This window comes from Ovis aries, chromosome 15 (genome assembly GCF_016772045.2).
Source record: "Ovis aries strain OAR_USU_Benz2616 breed Rambouillet chromosome 15, ARS-UI_Ramb_v3.0, whole genome shotgun sequence".
Taxonomy (NCBI): Eukaryota; Metazoa; Chordata; class Mammalia; order Artiodactyla; family Bovidae; genus Ovis; species Ovis aries.
The window spans coordinates 40,124,519-40,150,413 of record NC_056068.1 but is presented as its reverse complement, the minus strand read 5'-3'; the positions used below and the strand labels follow the sequence as shown (position 1 = coordinate 40,150,413).

The 25,895-nt window shown below is 42.3% G+C and overlaps 1 protein-coding gene across 6 annotated transcripts in view; it reads left to right on the top strand.

Moving 5' to 3' along the window:
- MICAL2 (microtubule associated monooxygenase, calponin and LIM domain containing 2) overlaps nt 1–24,516 on the top strand; it is a 240,883-nt gene extending 216,367 nt beyond the window's left edge. For 4 of the 6 annotated variants that reach the window (XM_042233046.2, XM_042233047.2, XM_042233045.2 and 1 more), the window contains 3 exons: nt 11,780–11,882; nt 16,909–16,982; nt 20,674–24,516. In XM_042233046.2, coding sequence (XP_042088980.1) covers nt 11,780–11,882; nt 16,909–16,982; nt 20,674–20,858 — 362 coding nt within the window. In that variant the 3' untranslated portion in view covers nt 20,859–24,516. The remainder of the gene's footprint in view (nt 1–11,779; nt 11,883–16,908; nt 16,983–20,673) is intronic. The other 2 variants (XM_060399889.1, XM_042233044.2) reach the window with 1 other exon arrangement.
- The last annotated feature ends 1,379 nt before the right edge of the window (nt 24,517–25,895 follow it).

Sequence of the window (25,895 nt, the reverse complement as noted above, 5' to 3'; positions counted from 1 at the left end):
TGTGAGAGTTGGACTTGAAGAAAGCTGAGTGCTAAAGAATTGATGCTTTTGAACTGTGGTGTTGGAGAAGACTCTTGAGAGTCCCTTGGACTGCAAGAAGATCCAACCAGTCCATTCTGAAGGAGATCAGCCCTGGGATTTCTTTGGAGGGAATGATGCTAAAGCTGAAACTCCAGTACTTTGGCCACCTCATGTGAAGAGTTGACTCATTGGAAAAGAGTCTGATGCTGGGAGGGGTTGGGGGCAGGAGCAGAAGGGGACGACAGAGGATGAGATGGCTGGATGGCATCACTGACTCGATGGACGTGAGTCTGAGTGAACTCTGGGAGTTGGTGATGGACAGGGAGGCCTGGCGTGCTGCGATTCATGGGGTCGCAAAGAGTCGGACACTACTGAGCAACTGAACTGAACTGAAACTATTTAAAAATTTAGACTTTGTTAGAATATTTAAGAATTGATCCTTTTGAACTGTGGTGTTGGAGAAAACTCTTGAGAGTCCCTTGGACTGCAAAGGGATCCAACCAGTCCATCCTAAAGGAAATCAGTCCTTAACGTTCATTGGAAGGACTGATGTTGAAGCTGAAACTCCAATACTTTGGCTACCTGATGCAAAGAACTGACTCATTGGAAAAGACCTTGATGCTGGGAAAGATTGAAGGTGGGAAGGGAAGGGGACGACAGAGAGTGAGGTGGTTGGATGGCATCACTGACTCAATGAACATGAATTTGAGTAAACTCGAGGAGTTGGTGATGGACAGTGAGGCCTGGTGTGCTGCAGTCCATGGGGTCGCAAAGAGTCAGACATGACTGAGCAACTGAAATGAACTGAGCTAAGGATATTTTTAAAATGCCTATTTAGATTTTAACTGTAATTATGAAAAGAATAGGAAAAATGTATAACTTCAAATCAACCAGGGGAAACAGGAAGAAGAAATAAGAAAAAGTAATCAACCAAACCAAACCCCCAATTCAATTCTAAACAGAAATTTTAAAACATTTTTAAAAAGATAAAAAGCACAAAGATGGTAAAAAAACAAGTCTAAATATGTCAATAATTGTAATGAAAGTTAATGATCAAAACAATAGCCATTTGTATGCTATTTAGTAGACACGTGTAAAGCAAAAAAGAAAAATGGCAAGTATATACTAGCTAAATAAGACAAATAAAGCTAGGGTAAATGAATCAAACCCATGTCTCTTATATCTCCTGTATTAGCAGGCAGGTTCTTTACCACTAGTGCCTCCTGGGAAGCCCAGATAATTAACTTTTAGTAACAAAACTATGATTAACAATAAACAGTGCCACTACATAATTTTAAAATGACCAACTCACCAAGAAGATTATGACAGTTTAAAATGTTGAGCCTATAGCAGCCTCAAAATATATAAAACAAAAAATGACAAAACTTCGAGCAGGAATTTCTATTATCATGGCAGGAGGTTTTACTATATCTCTCCATTAATGAGAGTCAAACAGACAAAACATTACTATAAGTTTGAACATTGCAGTTAATAAGTTTAATAAAGAAAGAAAGAAAGTGAAGTCACTCAGTCGTGTCTGACTGTGACCCCATAGAGTGTAGCCCACCAGGCTCCTCCATCCATGGAATTTTCTAGGCAAGAGTACTGGAGTGGGTTGCCATTTCCAATGGACATGTATAAAACCCTGCACCCCGAAATTAGAGGATGTGTGTTCTTTTTAAGTTTATATGATGATTTATAAAAATTGACTATGTTGGTTCATAAAGTAAATCTCAGAGAATCTATATTATACAGGCCACATTTTATACTACAATATAACTAACTTAGAAATCAATAACCAAAGGGTATTTTTTAAAATCATGCATTTGGAAAGTAAAAATATATATTTCTCCTGGGTCAAAAAAATAAAAAAGATATTTTAAAAAATACTTTGAAATTTAAAATATAGTAAATATGAAAAGGAAAACAATAGATCAAAACACATGGGATGCAGTGAAAATGGTTCTTAGAGGTATTACCTTAAATACTTTTATTAGAAAAGAAGAAAGGCTTAAATCAATGAGCTAAGTGTCCAACTTCGCTTAGAAAATGAAGAACAAAATAAACCTAAAGAAAGATAATAAATATATGAGCAAATGTAAATGAAATAGAGAATAAAGATAAAATAGGGTCAAATAAGCCAAATGTTTGTTCACTGAAAAAGTTAAAAGACTAAAGGCAGTCCTCTTAAATTGATTTTTAAAAATAAAAGAGAAGAAATAAATAATGAGTGAAAGAGGCAGACATAACCATAGATATAGCAAAGATTCAAAAAGATAAAAGAATATAATGAACATTTAATTCAATTCATTTTAAAATTTGACAATCTAAGGGTGACTAAACAATCCTCATATTATCAAATTAAAGAGAAAACCATATGATTTTTCAATAGAAGAGAATATAATTTGACAAAGTTCAACATTCATTGAGGATAAAAACTTTTAGCAAAAAAAGAACCTTTTATTTTGCCTTCTTGAAGCTTAAAAAAAGTTTTGTTATAGAAGTTTCAGTGTACAGCGTGACAATTTGATGTCTGTATACACTAGAGCGTGGTCACCTCCACAAATCTAGTTACCATCTATCATCACACAGTTGACCCCCTTTTACCCATTTCATCCACCCCTACTCCTTCCTTTCAGGTAATCACTGCTCTGATCTCTGTATCTATGACTTTGTTTTTGTTTTATTTTGTTTTTTAGATTCCATATATGAGTGAAATCCTATGGTATTTATTTTTCTCTGTGTGACTTCTCTTAGCATAGTACCTTCACAGTCCATTTATGATGTCAAATGACAGGATTTCACTGTTTTTTAATGGCTAATATTTTGTATATATACCACATTTTTTCAATCCACCCATCAATTAGTGGACACAGGTTGTTTCCATATCTTGCTATTGTAAATAATGCAGCAATGAACATAGGCTTCATATATCTTTTCAAATTGGTGTTTTTGTGTCCTTAGAAGTGAAATTGCTGAGTCAGAACTTTCTGAATTTGAAACATATCTTCCAAAACCCTGTAGCAAACAGCATTGTTTAATGGTAAAATATTAGAAGCATTTCTTTTAAAATCAGTAATAGGAGAGGATGCTTGCCATCACCTCTTCTATTCAATATTGCACAGGAGACCTAGCCAGTACAGTAAGACAGAGATAAAATGGCACAAGGTTTGGAAAGGAAGAAACAAATTTTTGTCATTTCCAGATGATAGAATTAACCACATAGAAACCCAAAAGAATGTACAGATAATTTTTTTTAATAATAAGAGTCTATATCATGTGATTGGAAATAAGATCAAAATAGAAAAATCAATTGCATTTCCATATCTCAGCATTGGTTTCTAGAAAATGAAATAACAAAGAAGATATTACTTACATTAGCATAAAAACACAATGTGCCTAGGAATAAATCTAAGAAAAAATATGCACATCCTTTATGGAGCCAATTTTAATACTTCACTGAGAGCCACCAACACACCCAAACATAATCTCACATATATGAAAACTTGATATAAGCCAGCAGTAGCATTGCAATTCACAGGAAATAAGTGATTCTGGGACAACTGGCTTTCCATACAGGAAAAAAATGAAGTTGAACCTCATCTTAAACCATATAATCAATGTCATAAAAATTAAAGACTTTAATTTGAAATGTTAAGAATCTCTTAGACCTCAAGTTGGTAGTCTGTAGACATCATAAGGAAAGGAAAAAAATAAACTGCTAATTTGGAAAATAAATTTGCAACAAATATAACCAGAAAAGAAAACTTACTAATTTGGAAAATATATTTGTAACAAATATAACAAATATCCAGTATTCCAGAATATGTAAAGAACTCTTATAAATCAATAAGAGATTAATAACTCCATATAAAAATAGGCAAATGGTATAAATATACATTTCACAAAAGAATAGTAATAGTTTTAGTTACTCAGTTGTGTCCAACTCTTTGTGACCCCTCTGACTGTAGCCTGCCAGGGTCCTCTGTCCATGGAATTCTCCAGCAAGGATACTGAAGTGGGTTGCTATTCCCTTCTCCAGAGGATCTTTCCAGTACAGGGATCGAACCTGGGTCTCCTGCATTGCAGGCAGATTCTTTACCATCTGAGCCACCAGAGAAGTCCTAGGTCTCACAGAATACTCATTAGTAATTAGGAAAATGCAAATTTATACTACAGTGTGAACTAAACTATTAACTTTTCAAAAACTTAAAAAATCTGATAATACTAAGTATTTGGCAAGGGTGAGGAATAAAGGGAGCTTTTATTCAATGTTAGTGGGAGTATGAAAGGTAAAAGTGAAGTCACTCAGTCATGTCCGACTCTGTCGCGACCCCTTGGACTGTGGCCTACCAGGCTTCTCCATCCATGGGATTTTCCAGGCAAGAGTACTGGAGTGGGTGCATTGCCTTCTCCAAGGGATCTTCCCTACCCAAGGATTGAACTCAGGTCTCCCGCATTGTAGGCAGGTGCTTTGCCCTCTGAGCCTTACCAGGGGAAGACAGAGGGAGTATAAACAGCCACAAATCTTTGGAAAACAATTTGACTTTATGCTGAAAAGCTGAACAGTTGCATACTTACTACTCAAGAATTTCATTCCTGATTATGTGTTCCAGAGAAACTCATACCCACATTAACCAGAAGATATATACAACAATGCTCACGGTAGTATCATCCACAGTAGCAAACTACTACCAACAACCTAGCTATACATTAACAAAAAAATGGATAAACTGTAGTACAGTTAACTGTGGCACATACAACTCAATATTATAAATACAGCAGTGAAAATGAGCAGCATAGAGGCATTTTAGAAACATATAGAAAGAATTTAAAATACGCAAGTTGTAGAAGACTACATATATGTGATATCATTTCTGCTGCTGCTGCTAAGTCGCTTCAGTCATGTCCGACTCTGTGCAACCCTGTAGACGGCAGCCCACAAGGCTCTGCCGTCCCTGGGATTCTCTAGGCAAGAACACTGGAGTGGGTTGCCATTTAAGCAAGAAAAACTTCATTTATGGTGACTAGATATGTAGCTAAAAGCAAAACAAAACCAAAAAGCTGTTTAATAAAGGAAGGGCTAGAATTTATGGTTTTCAGCTGCAGTCCCTGACTCCCAGGATAGAATCATGACCTACTTTCCAGTATCCAGTTTTTGTCAAGACTGAATCAGACCAGACCCCCAGTGTAGCATTCTGGATTACCACCATTATGTGTAAGGAGCTGTGGGAAGTCACGAACCCAGAGTGCTGGGTACAAGAGGCCTGGCTAGAGATGAAATGAAATAGGCCCATGGATGTGCACAGGAGCTAAGAGGCCAGACAGCCAGAGGCAGGGGCTGAAACCCACCATCTGAGGGAAATGCTTGCCCACTGCTACCAAGGATTCTGGCTGTGATTACTCAAATGCCCTTTCATGCTCCAGATCATCACCGAGGATGTCAAGGGCATTGACAGAATTGCAGGAAAAACCAAAGTAGAACTTCTCACAGATTCTGAGGAGGTGGGAAATCACATCTAAAGATTTAGATAATTGTGAATCAGAGAGCAACACAAGATCCAACTTGGAAAAACCACACACCGATACACACAGGAGCATTCAGGATTACCAACAAAAGGAAATGGTTCACAAGCCATGACTTTAAAGAATAGATTGTTCATTTAGTCTGTTGTTCTTCACTGAGAAAAAGGTTCTGGATGTTAAGTGCCAGTCCCCCTATTGTGAGCAGGGACTAAATGCTGTCAGGCTAGGTGATTTAAACTCAATTGTATATATGTTTGTATGGGGGGTGGGGGTGGGGAGGGGAGTATTGAATTTCAGTAGGAAGTGAAAAATTTTGCTTTGTTTTTTTGAGAGCTCATTAGGGACAAGAGGGTCAATTTATATGACCCCCATCAATAAAAAGTTGTTTCATGTTGTGTTTTGATGACTTTACTTTGCCTAACAAGAGGATCCTTGCATTCTGTCTAGCAGAAAGCACGTTACGAGGGCGCAGGAACAAAGGAGGAACCGGTGAGTGGCGGCCGCAGCAGGGGTGGCATTCACAGCTAGAGGCTGCTCACCTTCAGGTCACGCCATTCTGGCTGCATCCTGGTTCCCAGACGCGGGAGGCACATCCCTGTCCTGGAAGGGTGTGCAGTTCACCAGCAGCCGTGAGACCAGCTGCAGGTGTGGCTTAGCTCACAATCTGTGTAGGCACAGTCTCTAGGCTTCCTCCCAAGCAAGTGTTGACGATCCAGCCATGTGATCTTTCTGTTTACATGGAGACAAATATATACATATATAATTATCTAAGTGCCTTTATTCATCTCAAGGGAAGTTACCTGGTAAAGTTTAGCCACGGGTAATCAAGTCAGGGATTACACTCTAGCTGAGCTTTAGAGATATACAGCAAATAGTCCACACAGAAACATAGAACTGGACGCTGGAAGAAGCAACAGCACGGTAGTAATAATGGTGTGAGTTACTGAATGTTTACTACGTACCAAGCACCATGGTCAACATGTTACATGCATCTTGTCATTTCATCCCCATAACCAATTTATGAGACAGAGACTATGATCACTGCATTTCTGTTTTTTTTTTTTTTTTTTGGGCTGCATAAGCAGCATGTGGGCTCTTAGTTCCCCAATCTTAGATCAAACCCATGATGCCTGCAATGGCAGTCTTAACCACTGGGCTGCCAGGGAAGTCCCCACCCCCATTTTTCAAGGGAGGAGACTAAGGCAGAAAGAGGTGAGGTTACTTGACCAAGGTCACACATTGTAAGTGGGAGAGACAGGTCTGATCGATCTCAAAGCCCACTCCCTCTGCCTCTTCACTCTACCGCATCTACAGTGAGGAGCAATGCTCTTCGAGACTTCATTAGGACCTACAGGGAAGCTCTCTGGTGGGTAGTGAGGTGATGGAAATCTCAGTACATTGTTCGGGTTGAGAGCAAGGCAATCCTGGGCTAGGCACTGTCTGCCTGTACCCAGTGCTTTGGGAAAGCAGATTCCCTAGAAATCTGCACTTGATTCCATGTTCAAAGATCCTCAAAAGTAATTTTGACTACTGAGGAAAGGGAGAGTCTAAAAATAAACTGTAGGCTATAAAATTGCAAATTATTTCACTCAAGAACGTAAATTAAATTGATTGATTCAGTTCAATCTGTGTTTGTTGAATACGGCATCAGTAGGAATCAGTGAGGCTGCACAACTCTCAGAGGGACCACATTTTAGAAAGACACACAAGAAAGGCTGAAGAAGGGACATGGAATGCAGGATAAAAGTCTGGCTTGAACCTGTAGATAGAGTATAGCAAAGAGGCCGAATCTGAAAAGCAACAACAGAAAATACTCTCAAGACAGCAGAACAGTGCTGTTTCTTTTGGACTGAGAACAAGGCGAGGATAGCCCGGAGCTGAGACAGATGGTTTAATGTTACATGACTGGTGAGAGGCAAGATTTTCTCCTCTCAGCTTTTCTGTTTTCCTAATCAAGGAAAATGGCCCTCAGTCTAGAAATGTTAAGCAAATATCTAGATGAGGAAATTAAACCTGGATAGGTGAGAGAAATGGGAGAGCAAGGAATTCAGGTTTCTCAGCCGTGGTGAAAGATGATATGTTCACAATAGAATATGTCTTTGATGTGACCTTACTCAATCAGAATTTGCTTATTGACTGAATTAACCCCCTGGTGTTGAAATAACTTGCAGAAATGACCCCAGTCTTTGAAAACTCAGGAAAAATTCCAGAACCAAAAGATTAGAAATTGGGTATATTTTCTAGTTTCATATGAGAAAGAAACATGAGTTCTGATCTTTGTCAAAATTCTAGAAAGAATTATTAAAGAAACTGTGGATATTTAGGAACCACAGGCGTTTACTTAGACACTGTGGAAAATAAATGTCATTTCCTCTTCTGGGTGGTGTTTTGAGGTTTGTCATGCCAATGGACACAGCAGGCTTTGTGAAGCTTGATTTTGGGAAATTGCTTTGTTATTAAGGTTTATAAGATCCTAGTGGACAAGGTATAGAAATGGGGGCTGGATGATACTAGTTGGGTGCCATGCATTTAAAATTTGTAGCACAGTCTTGCCCAAAGGGTAAGAAAGGTCCCTTAGGGGCTAGATGGCTCTGCTCTCGGTCCAGTTCCATCTGATGTTTCATTTCTCAGTATCGCATGAATGTGCAAGTACACAGAAATCCCAAACTAGGAGAAATGTATCAGGTGAATAAAATATCCCAAAGATTCCCCCTTAATGGAACAAAATAAGATGATATTTAACAAGGCGCAAGTAAGTCTTGAATTCGTTTTAGAAGATCAGTTGCACAAGTTGAACATGAAGTCCTCAGCCTTCACCACTCCTGGTGTGGGAAGACAAGATTCAGCTGCACGTTAGGAAGAGCCAGGTGAAGACACTGCTGCTGAAAGGACACCTGCATTCCAGGGCACAAGGGGAAGATGTAAGCGTGGCTCTCCATTCTGGGCTCTTGATCCTTTGTTTGATTCTGGACTCTCCTTAAGATATGTTCTGGGAAATTAGAAGGCAAATAGAGGTGGACAGCTCTTTTATGATAAAATGATAAATGACCTAGAGGTACTGACTCTGAAATAAGAAAACTACAGTGGATCATGAGATCAGTCTTCAAATATCTGAATGTCTTTCACGTAGAATAGAGTTATGTGTTCTCTATTTGCCTCCAGAGGGCAAAATTGGACTCAGTGGCAAATAGCCAACCCATTGACGAGCAATAGAAGTTTTCAGTACTTGAGAGTACACAGCTCTGCAGTGGGCTTCTTGAACAGAAGGGCATTTCACCATCCATGGAGAATTACCGTAGAGGCTGGAGCGGAGGGTGGGAGAAGAAATTCCTTTGTGCCTCGATGGCTGGGAGAGATGACTCTTAAGTGATCTTCCATCATGTACATTACATGATTTGAATAATGACCATTACTATTTATTGAGTTTATACTCAGTGCCAGGGCTGGGTTAAGGTCTCTGAATGCACAATTCCATTGTATCTTTAAACAGATAAGGAGACTGTGGCTCAGAGAGGCTGTTAAGAACTCAAGCCCCCACAGTGACAGGTCAAAGAATGGAAGTTTGATCCTAAGTCTGAATTTAAAGTATATGTTTTTAACATCTATGTCATATATATGATCTATAAATTTCATTCTTCCATTCAGCAACTAATGCCCTGGAATGCCTTGTTCTTCACCTCCTCCTGCCCCTGGAAAACTCCCACTTGTGCACTTAGACTGAGCTCACCTGCTGTCTCCTCTCTGAGGTTTCCCCCACTTCCTCTGCGTAAGATCAATCGTTTCCCTCCTGTGCTGCATGGCAGGGGCTCATTGTATCCCAGCTGACTGTGTGGCATTGGTTTCCCCACTGGATTGCAAGGTCCCAGTTTCCTGGACAGCTGGAGCCAGGGCTTATTCATCCCTGCCCCTCAGCACCACCAACAATGCTCAGAAGATGCTGGTACTCAACAGGTTTATAAGTTCTTTTACTCATTCATTCATTCAAGAAACCTAAGAAAGAATAACACTTATTTCCCTTTCCCTTTTAATCCTTCTAGGTATCATTCTCCTGCTCAACCACCTTTAGTGTCCCTTTGTATTTACAGCATAAAGTGCAAAAGCCTTAGCATGGTGTTCAGGGGCCTCTGTGATGAGATGGTCATACACTTTGAGGTCTCATTGTCTACCCTCTGTGTCCCCTTAGCCCTTCCTGACCTCTGTCGCCACCATCTTCTATCCTCTTGTCTTTGCTCATATTGTTCCCTCTTATTGAAATGTTCTCTCCCACCCTCAGTGTTTCCTCTCAAAGTGTTATCCTTTCTTCAATACCCCAGTTGAAACATCACCTCCCCTGGGAAGCCCAGCCTCATATCCTGACCAGAAATCCCCTCCCTTCTGTGTATTCCCAGAGTCCTTTTTTTGCTATGGCAACAGTTTTCTGATATTCTATTTTATTCTAGCTTTTTGGTCTATCTGATCCAAAAGATTATCTAACAACACCCTTTTCAGCAGATACTGTGCCTTACTATCTCCAAAATTCTGGTGATAAATAGCATTATCTATCACTGTGTCCCCAGTACCTAAGGCAATACCCGACTCCTATTCTGTAAATAGGTGTTATTGAATGAATGAATTAATCAGAAGTCAAGTTCTGCATTGTAGCACCAGTTTGTACATTAACTAAACATATAATTTGGGATATTGCACATCAATCACTCTGGACCCCAGTTTCCATGTCAATAAAAGAGTGATCAAGGAGACAGGGAGAAAGGGAACTCGTTTTTATGGATGACTTTGCAATGTGCTAGGGGCTTTATTTACTTTACGGGGCTGTGAGAGGAATGGAGGGAGTAATGAGGAGGGGAGAGGAGCATACAAGCAGAGAAGAGTATGAGCTTAGGGTAAGGCTCTCTGGAGCTCAAGCCCTGGCTCTGCCACTTACTAACCGTGAGCTTGAGTAAGTTATTCTAATCTTTCAAACTTCTGCTTCTTCAGCCCTCAAATGGTGATAACAAGGGAACCTACTGGTGAGTTTGTTGTGAGGATTCAGTGAGGTATTGCATATAAGGTACTTAGTCCATTGGCTGGCACGTAACCCTGCATTATAAACAGCAGCTCTTTATTATTATTCTATTACCTGTGTGCCTTCTTGTTTAGTTTATCCCATGAAGAAGCAGAGCTTCTGAGAGGTTAAACAGCTTTCCCAAGGTCACACACATCTTCTGACTGCCCTGTTTTCCTCTCTGCCTTTGGGACAGAGGATGAGATGGTTGGATGGCATCACTGACTCAATGGATGAGTTTGAGCAAACCCCAGAAGATAGTGAAGGACAAGGGAAGCATGGCATGCTGCAGTTCATAGGGTCGCAAAGAGTCAGACACGACTTAGCAACTGAACAACAAACAACAGCAATGGGGCTTACCAAGTTAAATCCTTGGAGGATGGCCATGAGCTTTGCAACACAGCTTGTATTCCCATTTCAGGGTGAAAGACTAGAAAGCCACCGATGTTACTACTTCCCAAACATTCCCAAATTTTAACATTTTCTTATCTAAACATGTAGCATCTAACACTGAATATCTAAAAGCAATGTGAATTTTATCATGCTAATTTTTCTGTTTAATAAAGGAATAAAGGTCATAATCTAAGTTATAAGCAAGTATAGATAAAACTTTTTCCCTATGAGACTCAAAGCTAATAACTTTTCCCCTCTAATCATTTGGCTTTTCTTTGTGCAAAAAACAAAACAAAACAAAACCAAAAAAAACCCAAAATGCCAGTTACCACTCTTCTATAACCAAAGGGTATATGAACTTTCCTGCCCCATGGAGGGAGCCACAGCCCACCTGGGCACTCAGTAGGCATTCGATTCAGAAGAAGAGAAGGAGATAGTAACCAGCAGAGCTATTAGGGCTTTCTTTGGTGGTGGATATGATATACAAATGCATAGAAATTTTATGGAAGACACTCTATTCAGAGGAGGGTCATTAGTGTGGCAGGCCATTGTCAAGGGTATACCACCCTTGGAACTGAAGTATTCACGCCCTAAATATCCAAGAGGACCTCCCCTAGAGCATGCGCAGGTGTGTTTTATTTGTTATGCCCATGACCTTGAGGCTTCAACAGGCCGTCAGGGGGCTGCCACCTGCAGACCCCTTTTTGCTACAAACATGGCCCCCTAAAGTAGCTTCAAAGCAGTTTGATCATGGGAAGAGAAATGCCAATCTAACCCATTTGCCACTGATTTCTTAAGCAGATTCAGGCACACAGGATGAAGCACAGCTTTTGCAGGAATGGCTTAAGCTGGTTCTGGAGAAGAATAAATTAATGCGATATGAGTCAGAGCTCCTGATCATGTAAGTAAGGCAACACGGATAAAAAAGCAACCAGGGGAACGGGGGTGGCAGTGGGGTGGCCCACCCTCCTCGGTTGAAGTCCCAGGACTTTTCTCCTTGTGCATACAGAATTGTGATTGAGACAAATTGGTATTTGAGGTCTTGCATATCATGCGGGCATTAGTACAGAGAATCTTCAGTAGTCTGTTCTCTGCTGGGGAGTCCTATGGCTAAAATGATTTCAGGTAATAGGTCTGGGCTGGAGGGCGTATGGATGAGGCACTTGCAGTCCATTCCTGCCCCCAGGGCAGGGGAGACCCACCTGCAGTCACACATCTGCGATGGGGAAGCGTATGTCTGGCCTCTGAGTGTGAACGACGAGAAGGGCTTCCCGACCACTCCTTGCGGCATTACTGGATTGAAGGTGGAAATCTATCTGGCTGTCCTCTGGATAAGAGGCTGCAGTCTGGCTGGTAGATCAGAAAGTAGAGGTGGATCTCACTGCACTCTGAGAAAGTTGAAGGTCACTTTACCTGTCACCATCCTGGAGGGAAAGAAAGTGACTTTTAATATAAACTGACTAAGCACCACAGGTTGTATAGGGCGCTTTCCCTTATGCTGACCCATTTCATTTTCACCCAACCCTGAGAAATAATTTGGGGAATCTTAAAGGGGTCTAATAAATTCTATTCCTCGTCTCTGCCTGGATTCTGAACTGGCTAAGAAATAAGACTACTGGGTCAACAGATGGAACATTAAACTAGAGCATTTATTACTGATCATGGCTAGCGTGGCTAAATATGAGAGTCCAAGAAAGCTTGCTAACTATATTCATTTCCTACGGCTGGACTAACATGTTACCACAAACAGGGTGGCTTACAGTAATAGAGAAGTATTCTCTCCCAGTTCTGGAAGACTGAAAGGGAGGTGTTGGGGGGCCAGGCTCTGGGGGAGAATCCTCCCTTCCCTCTTTTGCTTAGCAGGCTCCAGGCATCTCTTGGCTGGTGGCTGCGTCACTGCAGTCTCTGCCTCAATCTTCATGCAGCCTTTTCTCTGTATCTGTGTCTGCTCTTGTAGAAATACTTGCCACTCAGTTTAGAGCCCATCAGGATAATCCAGAATATTTTCATCTCAAGGTTCTTAACTTTCCATCCTCAAAGACTCTTTTCCAAATAAGGTCACATTCAAAGATTCTGCTACTGCTAAGTCACTTCAGTCGTGTCTGACTCTGTGCGACCTCAGAGACCGCAGCCCGCCAGGCTCCCGTCCCTGGGATTCTCCAGGCAAGAACACTGGAGTGGGTTGCCATTTCCTTCTCCAGTGCATGAAAGTAAAAGTGAAAGTGAAGTCGCTCAGTCGTGTCCGACTCTTCACGACCCCACGGACTGTGGCCCACCAGGCTCCTCCGTCCATGGGATTTTCCAGGCAAGAGTACTGGAGTGGGGTGCCATTGCCTTCTCCCTCAAAGATTCTAGGGGTTAGGATCACTTGGGGGTTCACCATGGAACCAAACTTCAGAATTAGACACACTTATCTCACTTATCACACTTATTAGACACACAAAACGTAGTGAATCACTTGCTTCTTAGGGGTAAGGCTTTTACCTGAGACCAGTAGTCTCACCTGGGGGCAATTTCCATCTCTGCCTCCTACTTCCAGGGATATTTGGCAATATCTGAAGATAGTTTCGGAGAAGGCAATGACAACCCACTCCAGTACTCTTGCCTGGAAAATCCCATGGATGGAGGAGCCTGGTAGGCTGCAGTCCGTGGGGTCGCTAGGAGTCGGACACGACTGAGCGACTTCACTTTCACTTTTCACTTTCATGCATTGGAGAAGGAAATGGCAACCCACTCCAGTGTTCTTGCCTGGAGAATCCCAGGGACGGGGGAGCCTGGTGGGCTGCCATCTTTGGGGTCACACAGAGTTGGACACGACTGAAGCGACTTAGCAGCAGAAGCAGAAAATGTTTTTGTCTAAGACAACTGGGAGGTGCTACTGATATCTAGGGAGGAGAGGCCAAGGGTGCTGCCAAACATTCCACAGGCAGACCCGGTCCCTTCACCACCACAGAATTACCCAGCCCCAAATGTCAGTAGTGTCAAGGTTGAGAAATCTTGCCCTAAACCACTAGCAAGGCTCAGAGTAAGAGAACACTTTTTTTTTTCAGGTTGTAGTTGTTTCTATTTTTCTTCCAGTTTTATTGAGATGTGACTGACATACGACACTGTGTAAGTTTGAAGTATACAGTGTAATGATTTGACTTACATATATCATGAAATGATTATCGCAGACAGTAAGTTTAGAGAACATCCAGCATCTCATGCAAAAATATTGATACAAAATGAAAGAAATAGACACTTTTTTTTCCTGATAGAACTCTCTTAACAATTTTCGTATTTAACATACAGCTAGTTGTTTTGAGCAACTTGAATTTAGTAGTGAGTGGGATATTCAGTAGGCAGGTAGGTATACAGGCTGAGACATGGATGGGGAAGTACAATTTCTGGAATCTACTCCTTATCAAAAGAATTTAGAATCAGTAGCTGTCAGAGTAGAGAGAATTCCGTAGAGCAGTTGATTTTAAACGTTGTTGACAGTGACCCAGAGTATATTTTACATTGGCTCATTACATATGTGTGTATAAATATGTGTATTTATACACGATGTGTACCCAGAGAACACACGTTTGCTCAGGCAGGCTGATCCCAGGTGAGAAAGGGTATCAGCTAATTTCCCCTGTTCTTCCCAAATTTACCACTCCTGGGGTGAGAGTGAATCTAAGAGAGAAAGTGGAAAGAATAAGCCAGGACTTATACTCATCAAGGTCCACTGGCATGGAAGGAAATGCCAGGAGTGGGGAAGCAGGGCTCATCTGTAATTATTTTTTCTATTATTATTACTATTTTTTATATTGATGCACATGCTGAGATTCAATAAAGTAATTTGTCCACATCTACCTGACCACAAAGCCCTTTTTACACAACCATACCATCTGCCTTTGGGCTAGATTGAAAGTATAAAATTCATTCAACAAACATCTATCAAGCATATTTTCTGTGCCAGGAACTGTGCTGGGTACTGTGAAAGTAAAGATGAGTCAGGCCCCAGTCCCTGCCTTCAGGGATCTCATGGTTTTCAGAGACGGACACGCAAGCACACAGTATGAGAGAAATAGTAAAACATAGCATTTGCTCTGTGAAGACTTGTAGGAGGAGTATTCAGAGCACAGGCCCTACCTGCGAAGGTCAGGGCGATGGGGACTGCGCGGTGACTGGGCCTTCCCTTACTGGTACGCTGTCAGAGGGAACGTTCTCCTCCAAAAGAGGCCAAGGAGGAGAACTTGGAGTGTGAGCCAGATGAGAGCTCTGGTGGAGGGCAGCTTCTAGTTTGGAGAAAGGCCTGGCTGAACAAGGAGAAATGTCTTAGACTGGTGTGTGATGTTGAGTCCCTTGGGAAAGCAGGTGCCAGGACAGAATTAGAAGCACAAGAGGTATAACAGAAGGAAGGGAAAAGGGAGCGGGAACGAGAGTGAAATCTGCACACCTCCCTGCAGTCCTGACGCCTGTGAAAGGAGAGGGGCGGGGAGAAGGACTGGAAGGAGGGGCTTCAGACTGCCGTGCAGCCCTGAGGAAAATCTGAGCCAGGCCAAAGGGAGCACCAGCCAAGGCTGCCCATCCGAGGAGCCCAAAGTGGGGCAGAAATGGCCGAGCTCCAGCACCACCGCTGTGCTCGGGGACAGGGTGGCTTCAGCACGACATTGAAGTGCATTCTGCTACAGCTGTCAGCTTGCTACACACTACACTCCTTTCACAAAGTCCTTTCTTAAAGGAAAATCTAAGTGGTAGGTATATTCTATTGGGAGCTAGAGTGGGTCAAGGGAAGTTCAGTGTCAATAACAAAAGGCGGAGTATTGAACAAAGTGTGGACCTTGGCCTAAGCAATAGTAGAAGTAACAACAACAACAACAACAAAAAACCCAGCAACAACAGAGTATAGTAAAGTGACCCAATGCTGTAGCAGATACGCGCACAGCCTGCGGCTGGGGCCGGAAGGGAAGCCCCGGGGCCCTAGTGTCAGTCCTCCCCATTTTCAGTGTCTCTAGCAATGGACAGCCTTGACCCCTCTCTTCTCTCCTAAATCTTGCCTCTCTTGGTTTCTGTGATGCTGCCTATCCTTCCTACCTTCTGCTTGCTCCTTCCCTGCTTCTACCTCTTTTGACTAGTTTCTAAACATGGGCATTCCCATGCTCCTGTCTTCAAACTTTTTTTTCCTCTATTGTCTCCCTTTTAGGGCTCATGTGATTCACATTTCACCTCTGACCCCTGCTGCATTTGTCTGTGGTCCTCATTTCTCCTGAGAACTCCAGGGCTGCACTCCCAGAGGTTGGAGGAACCTCCACATGACCACACGGCCCAGCGTGTGGGGCGCTGACACAGGTTCTGTAATATCCATGGCATATCGCCAGGCCTTGAAAGCTCATGAAGTTCCATCTGACCTTCACTGAAAGCTGACTTCCCCTCTTGACTTTGCTGGTGGACACACTGAGTACCCAGCACTCTAAATTGACTCCTCCAAAGCATCACGGTTCTTTCACCATTGCCTACAACCAGATGGGTGGTTGTCTGAGGACTATTGCCTCCACTGACAAAATGCCTTACTCCTGTTTCCTACTTGTTTTCTTGCTTACCACAGTCAAAGATTTGGGAGTTGTTAGAGGTGATGCTTGAAGTCACGTTGCCCCTAAAAGAGAGGAGTTTTAGATTGTCATTGCTTCTACCATTCTAGTCATTTCTTCATGATCCATGCCAGTGTGGCCTTCCAGAAGTTCTCTGGGATCTCGTCACAAGCTTCAGTGGCTCTCCGTTCTCTGCTGAGTTCAGTGTATCGCAGCAGCAGTAGTAGCAAAACTTTCGGTTTAGAGGCATTCCAAGACCCCAGTCTTAATAAGGAACAAGGAAAGCAGTTGCTATGGTCAATGGGTTTATTAGATATTTCTACACAGGTCTTCAGTATTTACAAAGTCTGAACATTTTCTCATTCCCAGGGCCCACGAACTAGAACTGGAAGATCATCAAAGCAGACTAGAGCAAAAATTAAGAGAGAAAATGCTCCAGGAAGGTGAGTACGGTGATGTGTTTCAGGCCTTTGTTAAAGATGTTTTTTCCTATGCAGACACTTGACCAGAACATGCTGCACTTTATAGACCAGAGTACTCTTCCTGTCTGGTGCCACCAGCCTGGGAGCCAGAGGGGGCACAAAGGCAGCTTCTTCTGCCCCCGCTAGAGCACAGCAAGTCCCTCTTAGCTTTGCTCATTAGGGCCAGGAGAGCAGCATTTTGCCCCATCCCAACCCATGTGCTAATAGGAATGAAGTCATTCATTCACACCTTCACTCACTTATCCATCCATTCATTTAACAAATGTTTGTTGAGAATTTAGAGTGGGCCTGGTAGGTGCAGAAGAGCAGCCCTGCCCTGTGGCCTCCCTGGGGAGACTGACACTCAGCCTGGTAATTATAACACAGTGAGATGAGGGCCATGATGTACGTGTTTCCACAGTGAGAGGAAGGCAGGCCTGGTTCTACCAGGCACTGGGGACGGTAAAGGAAGCATCCTCCCTACCACAACTGGGCCAGGGCATCACACGTGAGAAAATTATTTCCACCATGACGGAGGAAGAGTTGGAATAAACTGATACCATATATTGACTTATTGGCTCCAACCCATGAGGCATATTCACTCTGTTTTGTGCCTGTGTGTTTGTGGGGGCCAGATCCATGCATGGCTTTCCTACACTGGGACCAAAGTCTAAAAGAGCAAATTAAATCTTTTCTGTATACGTCATGGGACCATAATTGCACCTACCTATGGGGTTACCTGCTACAGAACAAGCACCTAGTAAATATGAGATGTTATCATCATGATCATTCTCAGGTATGTTACTCCATTTTACAAATTAGAAAACTGAGTCTCTGAGCAGTTAAAAAGCATGCTCAAGGTAAATGATGGGGCTATGACTTGGGAACAGATTATAGACTCAGGATCTCCTATTCTTTCTCACATAGTAGCGTTTGTTCAGTTCAGTCACTCAGTCATGTCTGACTCTTTGTGACCCCATGAACCACAATATGCCAGGCCTCCCTGTCCATTACCAACTCCCGGAGTCCACCCAAACCCATGTCCAGTGAGTCAGTGATGCCATCCAACCATCTCATCCTCTGTCGTCCCCTTCTCCACCTGCCCACAGTCTTTCCCAGCATCAGGGTCTTTTCCAACGAGTCAGCTCTTCTCATCAGGTGGCCAAAGTATTGGAATTTCAGCTTCAACATCAATCCCTCCAATGAACACCCAGGACTGATCTCCTTTAGGATTGACTGGTTTGATTTCCTTGCAGTCCAAGGGACTCTCAAGAGTCTTCTGCAACACCGCAGTTCAAAAGCATCAATTCTTCTGGGCTCAGCTTTCTTTATAGTCCAAATCTCACATCTGTACAAGACCACTGGAAAAACTATACCCTTGAATACACCTTTGTTGGTAAAGTAATGTCTCTGCTTTTTAATATGCTGTCTAAGTTGGTCATAACTTTCCTTCCAAGGAGTAAGTGTCAGTTTTAACTGTTAAAACAGTTTTAACTGTTGCTTCTTAACCTGCACACAGATTTGTCAGGAGGCAGATCAGATGGTCTGGTATTCCCATCTCTTGAAGAATTTTCCACAGTTTGTTGTGATCCACACACTCAAAGGCTTCTTAACCTGCAGTTTTAACTGTTGCTTCTTAACCTGCACACAGATTTGTCAGGAGGCAGGTCAGATGGTCTGGTATTCCCATCTCTTGAAGAATTTTCCACAGTTTGTTGTGATCCACACAGTCAAAGGCTTTGGCATAGTCAGTAAAGTCAAAGTAGATGTTTTTCTACTTTGTCCAGTTAACCTGCACACAGATTTGTCAGGAGGCAGGTCAGATGGGTCAGATGGGTCAGATGGTCTGGTATTCCCATCTCTTGAAGGATTTTCCACAGTTTGTTGTGATCCACATAGTCAAAAGCTTTGGCATAGTCAATAAAGTCAAAGTAGATGTTTTTCTGGTAAACTTAGTCTGATGCAATAATTTTAAAAGTCCCTCCAGGAAATGCTCAGTCTCTTTGGGATGGAAATGTTCAGTCTTGCAGATTGCCGCCCCTCCCATCTGCTTGATCCTTGAAGGTGACTGCCGGGTGTTAGCGAGAGGCAGGTCCGTGTGACTTTGCAGCACTGGAAATTGGTGTGGGTGGCTCTGATCCGCTGACCCCCATGTAGCTGTCTCCCGTCATTAGGCTGCTCTCTGCTGCCATTTGCAGACCGGGTGCACGGCATGACCATAGCCTGGCCAGGCTCTCAGTGTACCTGAAGCCTCACTCCTGTCCTTAATCAGCCTCACCTCAGCACATCCTCCACTCAGCCTGGCCAGACAGTCTACCAGACAGTCTGCACTGTGGGGCCACCTCATCCCTCACCATAAGGAGCCCCGTGGCAGGCCCAGTGGCTGGCGACCTTTGCACCTCTGGGCCAAATGGACACTTCTGGCCACTGCCTATGTGTGCCACAGACAGCAAATCAGGATCTGGTTAGCCACGTCCAGACCTCTCTTCTCTGCCCAACCATGAAGTTCTGCCTGTTCCATGTTTATACCTAGGGTGCCTTTCCAACTAACATCTTGCTGGTGTTCCGAGCAAGGGTCAGGGCAAGGGTCCCTTGGTCCCCAATGTTCCCATCAAATGATAGGATAGAAGCCCCCCTAAGGCCCAGAATGGAGAGACTCGAGCCCAGGGCTCTCGCCTTCAGTTTCTCCTGCCGCTCGCTCCTCCGTCCCATGAAACTTGAGCTGCAAAGGGAATGTTGCCTCTTTATTTCCCTTCTGTCATGTGTCCCTTATTCCTGATGCCGGTCTCAGAACTCAGCCTGCAGCAAGAGGCAGTGGTACCATCTCTACTCTGGGATCCAGCTCACTGCCTAGTCCCCATGCATTAAACAAGAGGGGTTAATGGAATAATACATAAAATCTTCTCCTAAGGCAATAATCTGACAAAACTTAAGATCTGCCTTGAGAATCCTATTTTGAGTGTCAGGAAGTCATTACAACCAGTTTCTTACTCTTTTCCTTCCTTTTATAACAATCGTATCTTCCCCAGGCAATTGAACATTTCGGGGCAATTAGGAAGAAGGTCGTGTACTCAGAAGGCAAAAGGGAGAAGCCTAGTCACCGTCTGGAAATACCCTCCCAGCAGCTAGCCACAGCCTCACTTGGCTGCCTCCTGGTCTCTATTCAGAGGGCTGCAATGTGTTATTAACTGCAAATGAAAACAGGATTCTTGTCATTGAAATAACATCCACTGATGCAGATGGTTTACTCAGAAACTTCTCTCGCAGATTGCTCTGCTGTAGCTCAGATGTATTTAGGGAAAACCGCCTCTGTGTTGTTTTGCTGGCTTCTTTTTGGGGAGGGAAGGACAGGTGGGAGGGCTTGGAAGGGCTAGGCTTGTATGAACTTCTTTTTCTCACAAAGGGGTTTTCCCTGTTGCTTTATATAGTCTTGAGATGAAAACTGAGCTGAGAGCTGCACAAAGCACCCACCCTTCTAATCTGTGTCTTGCAGGGCAGGTTCCTGGTGTTAAATTCATTTCCTTGTTTTCTCCTTAGAAATTAAAGAGCAGAACAAGTCCAGAACAATCAAGAACACCCCTGCCAAAAGCTCCTCTGAGGTCAAATGTTGCCTGAAGTCTAATGTGTCTTTTTTGTTTGTTATTGATTTTTTTGGTTCTGTTTTTTTCTGTAGAGAGCCAGAAAGATGAGAATGATCTGAATGAAGAGCAAGAAATACTCACTGAGATGATGCAAGTGATTGAGCAAAGGGACAAACTGGTGGATTCCTTAGAGGAACAACGCATCAGAGAGAAGGCTGAAGACCAGCACTTTGAAAGCTTCATATTCTCTAGGGGCAGTCAGCTGAGCAGGACGTGAGCAGGCCCCACAGGGAGCAAGCTGACGACCAGATCAGGCCAAGCACCCCACACTCACGTGTTCCTCCGTTCACAGGATGTTAGACCTGAAACATAACTTATACCATGCTGCAGTATTTTTTTTTTTAATTAAGATTCTCTCATATGTACTCCAGCGGCCTAAGATACTTCCAGAGATTATAATGAAGAAAATATAGAGACTCTTTTGAAATTGGCAGTCAACTTCAGCTGGTCTCAGATTGGAGATGACTTTGGCAGATAATCAGCATTGTTTTCTGTAAAGAGTGACACAGAGATCAGTTTTCCTGCTGCTTTCATCATTTCTCTTCCCAATTCATTGAGTTACACATCTTAAGATTTTTAAGAAGCTGCCTTTTCATTACTATATCCATATTTGCCTTTTTTTTTTTTTTTTTTTGCACGGGTGACCAGTTTCCAAATGTCAGAAAGAAGCAGCCGCCGTTTAAAGATTAGGTTAATATTTAAATTGTGCTTCCAGAGAAAGGGAAGAAACCTTGAGATTACTGATTACATAAAGCAAATAACTCATATAGCAGGTGTTAATTCAATCCAGGGTGAATTTAATTCACCAGGTGTATTTATAAGCCTTAATATAATATACATAAGAAATGAGTATTTAATAGAACATTTGAGCCTTAATTTTATTTTTTTAAAAAAAGAAAGAAAAAAGGAAAGAAAACTTCAACTTCATACCAGCAGGATTGTTAGTTTTCACCAAATGCTGTTGGCTTAGAAAAGCTTTACATTTTTTTTCAGAGCACTCTCTTTATTTCCCTGGAATATAGTGAAAAACATTTTTAGAAGATGAATAATTTTTAAAGACAGAACCAATATTTTAAAAAAGAATTTTGAAGTGCTTTTTTAATATCTGCTGGTAATGGCAAAAAGGAAAACTCATTTGTTGATAAAATATTAGTGAGGTTGATGCTGCTACTGAAAGCGAACATTCTAGTGATCAAGGGTGGAGGATGCTTTCAGTGGTGTTCTCCTTAGGTCCAAACAGAGAAGTGTCTCTGACGCCCTCTACAGGGGCTTCCTGGAACTCCACAGGACAAGACAAGGCCTCTTCTGCCTTCAAGGTGAAGTGAGGTGCAGAGGCTCCATTCACCAAATCCCAAGTTGGGTAAAGGATTTTTTCGTTGTGGCATTTTCCATGGGAAAAAAAAGCTGGGAGGTGGAGTTTGTGCACTGACATGGGATTCCCGGGACATTTTGATAGTTCATATGGAAACAAAAGACAAGATTTTAAATGGTGATTTGTTGTTCTAAAGTATTTGATTATTTTCTCTCAATGGGACTCTTTGAAGAGTCAGTCCATCTTTGACAAGAGTGAGACTGGAGAAGTCATTGTTGTATGTTTGGCCTCTCTCATGTCTGCAAGTGTTTAAATGTATGTATTGTTGGACAAATGGTGCTTTGCAACTGCCTGGAGAGCTAACTCTCCTCAGTAGAAGTTGACCCATAAGCCACTTTTGTCTGAGATGCTCTCCATACATGACAATCTGGTCAGCTGATCAGGCTGGAACTTAGATGTATGCATGCATTTCCTGAGCCAGCCAACGTTCTGGGCAGTATTAAGACGCACCTTTCCATGGTATACCAAGTCCTAAAGGTTGTGGTTCTTTTTCTTTCTTCTCTCCTTCCTTTTTCTTTTTTAACATGATCAGGTCTTCTAGTGCCTGAATTCCATTAGTAGGAAATATATACAAGCATCTATTTCTCGCTCTCTCTGAAAACTGTGCCACTTAGGGCTATTTATCTATTTTTATTTATTTATATATTTGGTGGAAATGGTTAAGGTGATTTCCTCGTAATTCTGGTTTTCCTGTGTTATAATTTGGAGAAGACCTATTAACACTAAGCTATTAGTATGTAAGCTATTTAATATACAAATAACCCAGAAATTTCGGGCATTAAGTTATATAGTATTAAAGATTTATGGAGATAATCAAAATAATACTTTCTGCCATCAGGCATTTAGAGATAAAACTACAGATGTACCAGAATGTTAATTCATTTTAACAAAGATACATATCTTCAGCTTTCCTTCTAGAATGGGTAGAAATATTCAAGCTTAGTCATCACTTGATGCTTGTATATATTTAACAGATGATGCTCAAATGTGTCGTGTCTCGGTTGGTTTTGTGTGAGAGAATTAAGTGCCACTTATTTTAACTTGTTCTATTTCAGTCTTAAAAGAAGATTCTCCCAAGAGGGCCAAAAAAGAAGGTGGTTCTTGGCCCCAGTATTCTGTTAATAGATGAGAGAAGAAATGTGTTCATTTTCTCTTCCAAAGATTATATTCTGTGGTTTAAGGCTGAGTCTTATCTGGCCAAGTTGAAACATAAACCTTGTATTTAACAGCCTTCTCCTTACTCTAGCTTTCAGTTTTCCCAGTACTTAAAAACCATTTTAATGATCATTCCCAAAAGGACACAAATATTGTGGCTGTTGAACTATGTTAAATGATTACAACAGAGAATGTTCTGAGACTCTCTAAAGGTAAAATGTTGTACCATTTGAAAAGTTTCTGTGTAGGCAATATGAGTAGAATCATGTTGAAAACAGATGGGGCCTTCACTTTTCCATAAAATAACACTTGTGATCAAGGCTGAACCATTTAGGATGAAACAGAAAGCCCCAGCCTCAGGTCATATTTCATAGTCTCACACAGCTTTTAAGTTGAATGAAAGGCTCATGATTAAAATTTCAGAATTTTATGTAAGTTGGACCAAGAGGACAATTCTTAAAATAAGCTTGCTCTCCCAAACCATTCATTTATTTATTTGTTTAATAAACATCTTCCAAATACCCATGGGATTCAGCAGCCCTGTGTTAGATGAAATATTCAGAAATAACATTATTCCTCTACCCACAAGTAAACACAAAGATAAACAAGTACAACTCCAAATAAATATAAGAATAAAGAATGGTTTTTATTATGAGCATCAACCTATTCTACTCACGTTTATCTCAAGTACAAAGACTTATCCCCCCAACTATTTGTAGTGCTTCTTTGGCAATAAAAACACAAGTGTGTTCATATTTCTAAAACCGTGAAAAATAATATCAGGTTATACTGTTTCATTTAAACCTTGACTTTGGCAGTGTTAGGCTGCTTGGAATCAATCAATGTTGAGATGCAACATGTTAATTGCAACTGAGAAAGGAAGTGGCAGGTGTTTCCAACTCTGATGAGCTGCAATGAAATTGATGTTTTCTGCATTCTGGAGGCAGATGACAATTCAGCAATGTCTGTCTTCCCAGGAAGCAGATTTACAGGCTTTTCCTTCCAAACTGAAAATGGCAGCAAGACCCACCCAGGTGGTTGATCAGAGAACTCCCTCAGCAGGGCAGAGGTGGCAGGGGGCAGCTGGGGCTGCCACATGAATGGAGAGAGCGGCACTCATTGGATGTAGTGAGCTCAATGTAGGAGTTTATTGTATTATAACAAGAAGGTTCACATACAGGGGAGCGTGTACTGTTGCACCTACTGTTTTTCTTCTACCCTCACTGCTGAGTGGCTTGTGAAAGATTAATTTGCTCCAACAATTGGGAACTGAAATGATTTACATGTGCACTGCTATAAATACTGAAATGGACCAAAAATAAATGATTTTCTGTCTAGAAAATCCAAACATGTGGGCTTGGTCTGGCATCTCTGAGGGCAGCGCCCATTTCATTTCTTAATTCCAGTGAAAGGATATGAGCAAAGCTTTGATTTCATGTAGGAGTCTGTGAGTTATCGTTGGATGCTTTATTCCCTCCGGAGGCACCTGGCAGGACTTAACCTGGATGTGAGTGGGAGGAGGAGTGAAGAAGGCTCACCTCAGGTGTATTCGCTCAACAAAGAAAGCTGTTCTCAGAGTTGGGGTGGAGGATAGAGGGGAACTCTCCTAGTCCCGACTCCTATTTCTCTTACCCAGTACAACCTGGTTTTGTATTTCATTCAAGCAACAGGAATACTCCCTTCAGCACAGGGCTGGCCCCTCCCTTCAACTCACACTCTTCTAAGACTGAGGTTTTCGTTTATTTGTTTCTGCTCTTAATCTCAGCGCATGCAAATTCATGAAATGTGAGCACAATTCACCAGAAGAGCCACATCAGGTGAATCAAGAGCCGGTCCCATCATTTCACACTAAGTTGCCTCATTGCTTGAAAGCTTTTGTCTGCAGGTGGACCACTTGAAAAGATTTATTTTTTTTCTTTTGACTGTCAACAGAAAGTAAATGTAACTGCACATGAGAGCTCCTGTTCCACAAGTGCTAACTTGCCAAGGGTAAGGCTAGCCACCTTCCAGGGCATCTGCAAGTTTTCCTTCACCCTTGCAGGGGCTTCACCCACAGGGCCACAGACTGTCAGCCTGGAGCTGACTCCGTCGCTGCAGCTCACCACCCCTGGGCCTTCTGGGCACAATTGGCAATTTCATGCTCACTCCCTCTCCCAGCTCATTTCTAGAGACAAAAAGAGCTGGACCTATGCTGTCCCAGCTCCCCTCAGGAGCCCTCTGACCTTGATAATGGTAATGGATCCTGTGAATTCACCTGCAAAAAGCTCTGTAGGGGCATTATTCCCTTTAATCCTGAAAGCAAAATACTTAAGATAAACATTGCTCCATTCTGAGATGATGAGATGGAGACACAGAAGTCAGGAGCTTACCTGGTAGCCCAGGTACAAAGTAGGGAAATGGGTGAACCCAGACATCGGCCTGTAGAGCCCAGCCCTTCACTGCCCAGCTGTGTGACCTCACTTGTGCCCCACCCAGACTTGTGCCTTGTGCTTGCCTGTTTCTTTCCTTGATTGGTTCTCACTGCCACACTCTCCCAACACAGCAGTGCCCAGCCCTGTTCAGGGGAGATCTGGCACTAGAAGACCAGGCTGCCCTTTGGAAGTGTTTCATTTCTTTCTATACTACATCTACGTATACTCAAACACGAAAACAATTGTTTAAACACTTAAATTACCTAAACTCCACCACCCCTCACAGCAATCTTACCGTAACCATGATTCTCTAGGA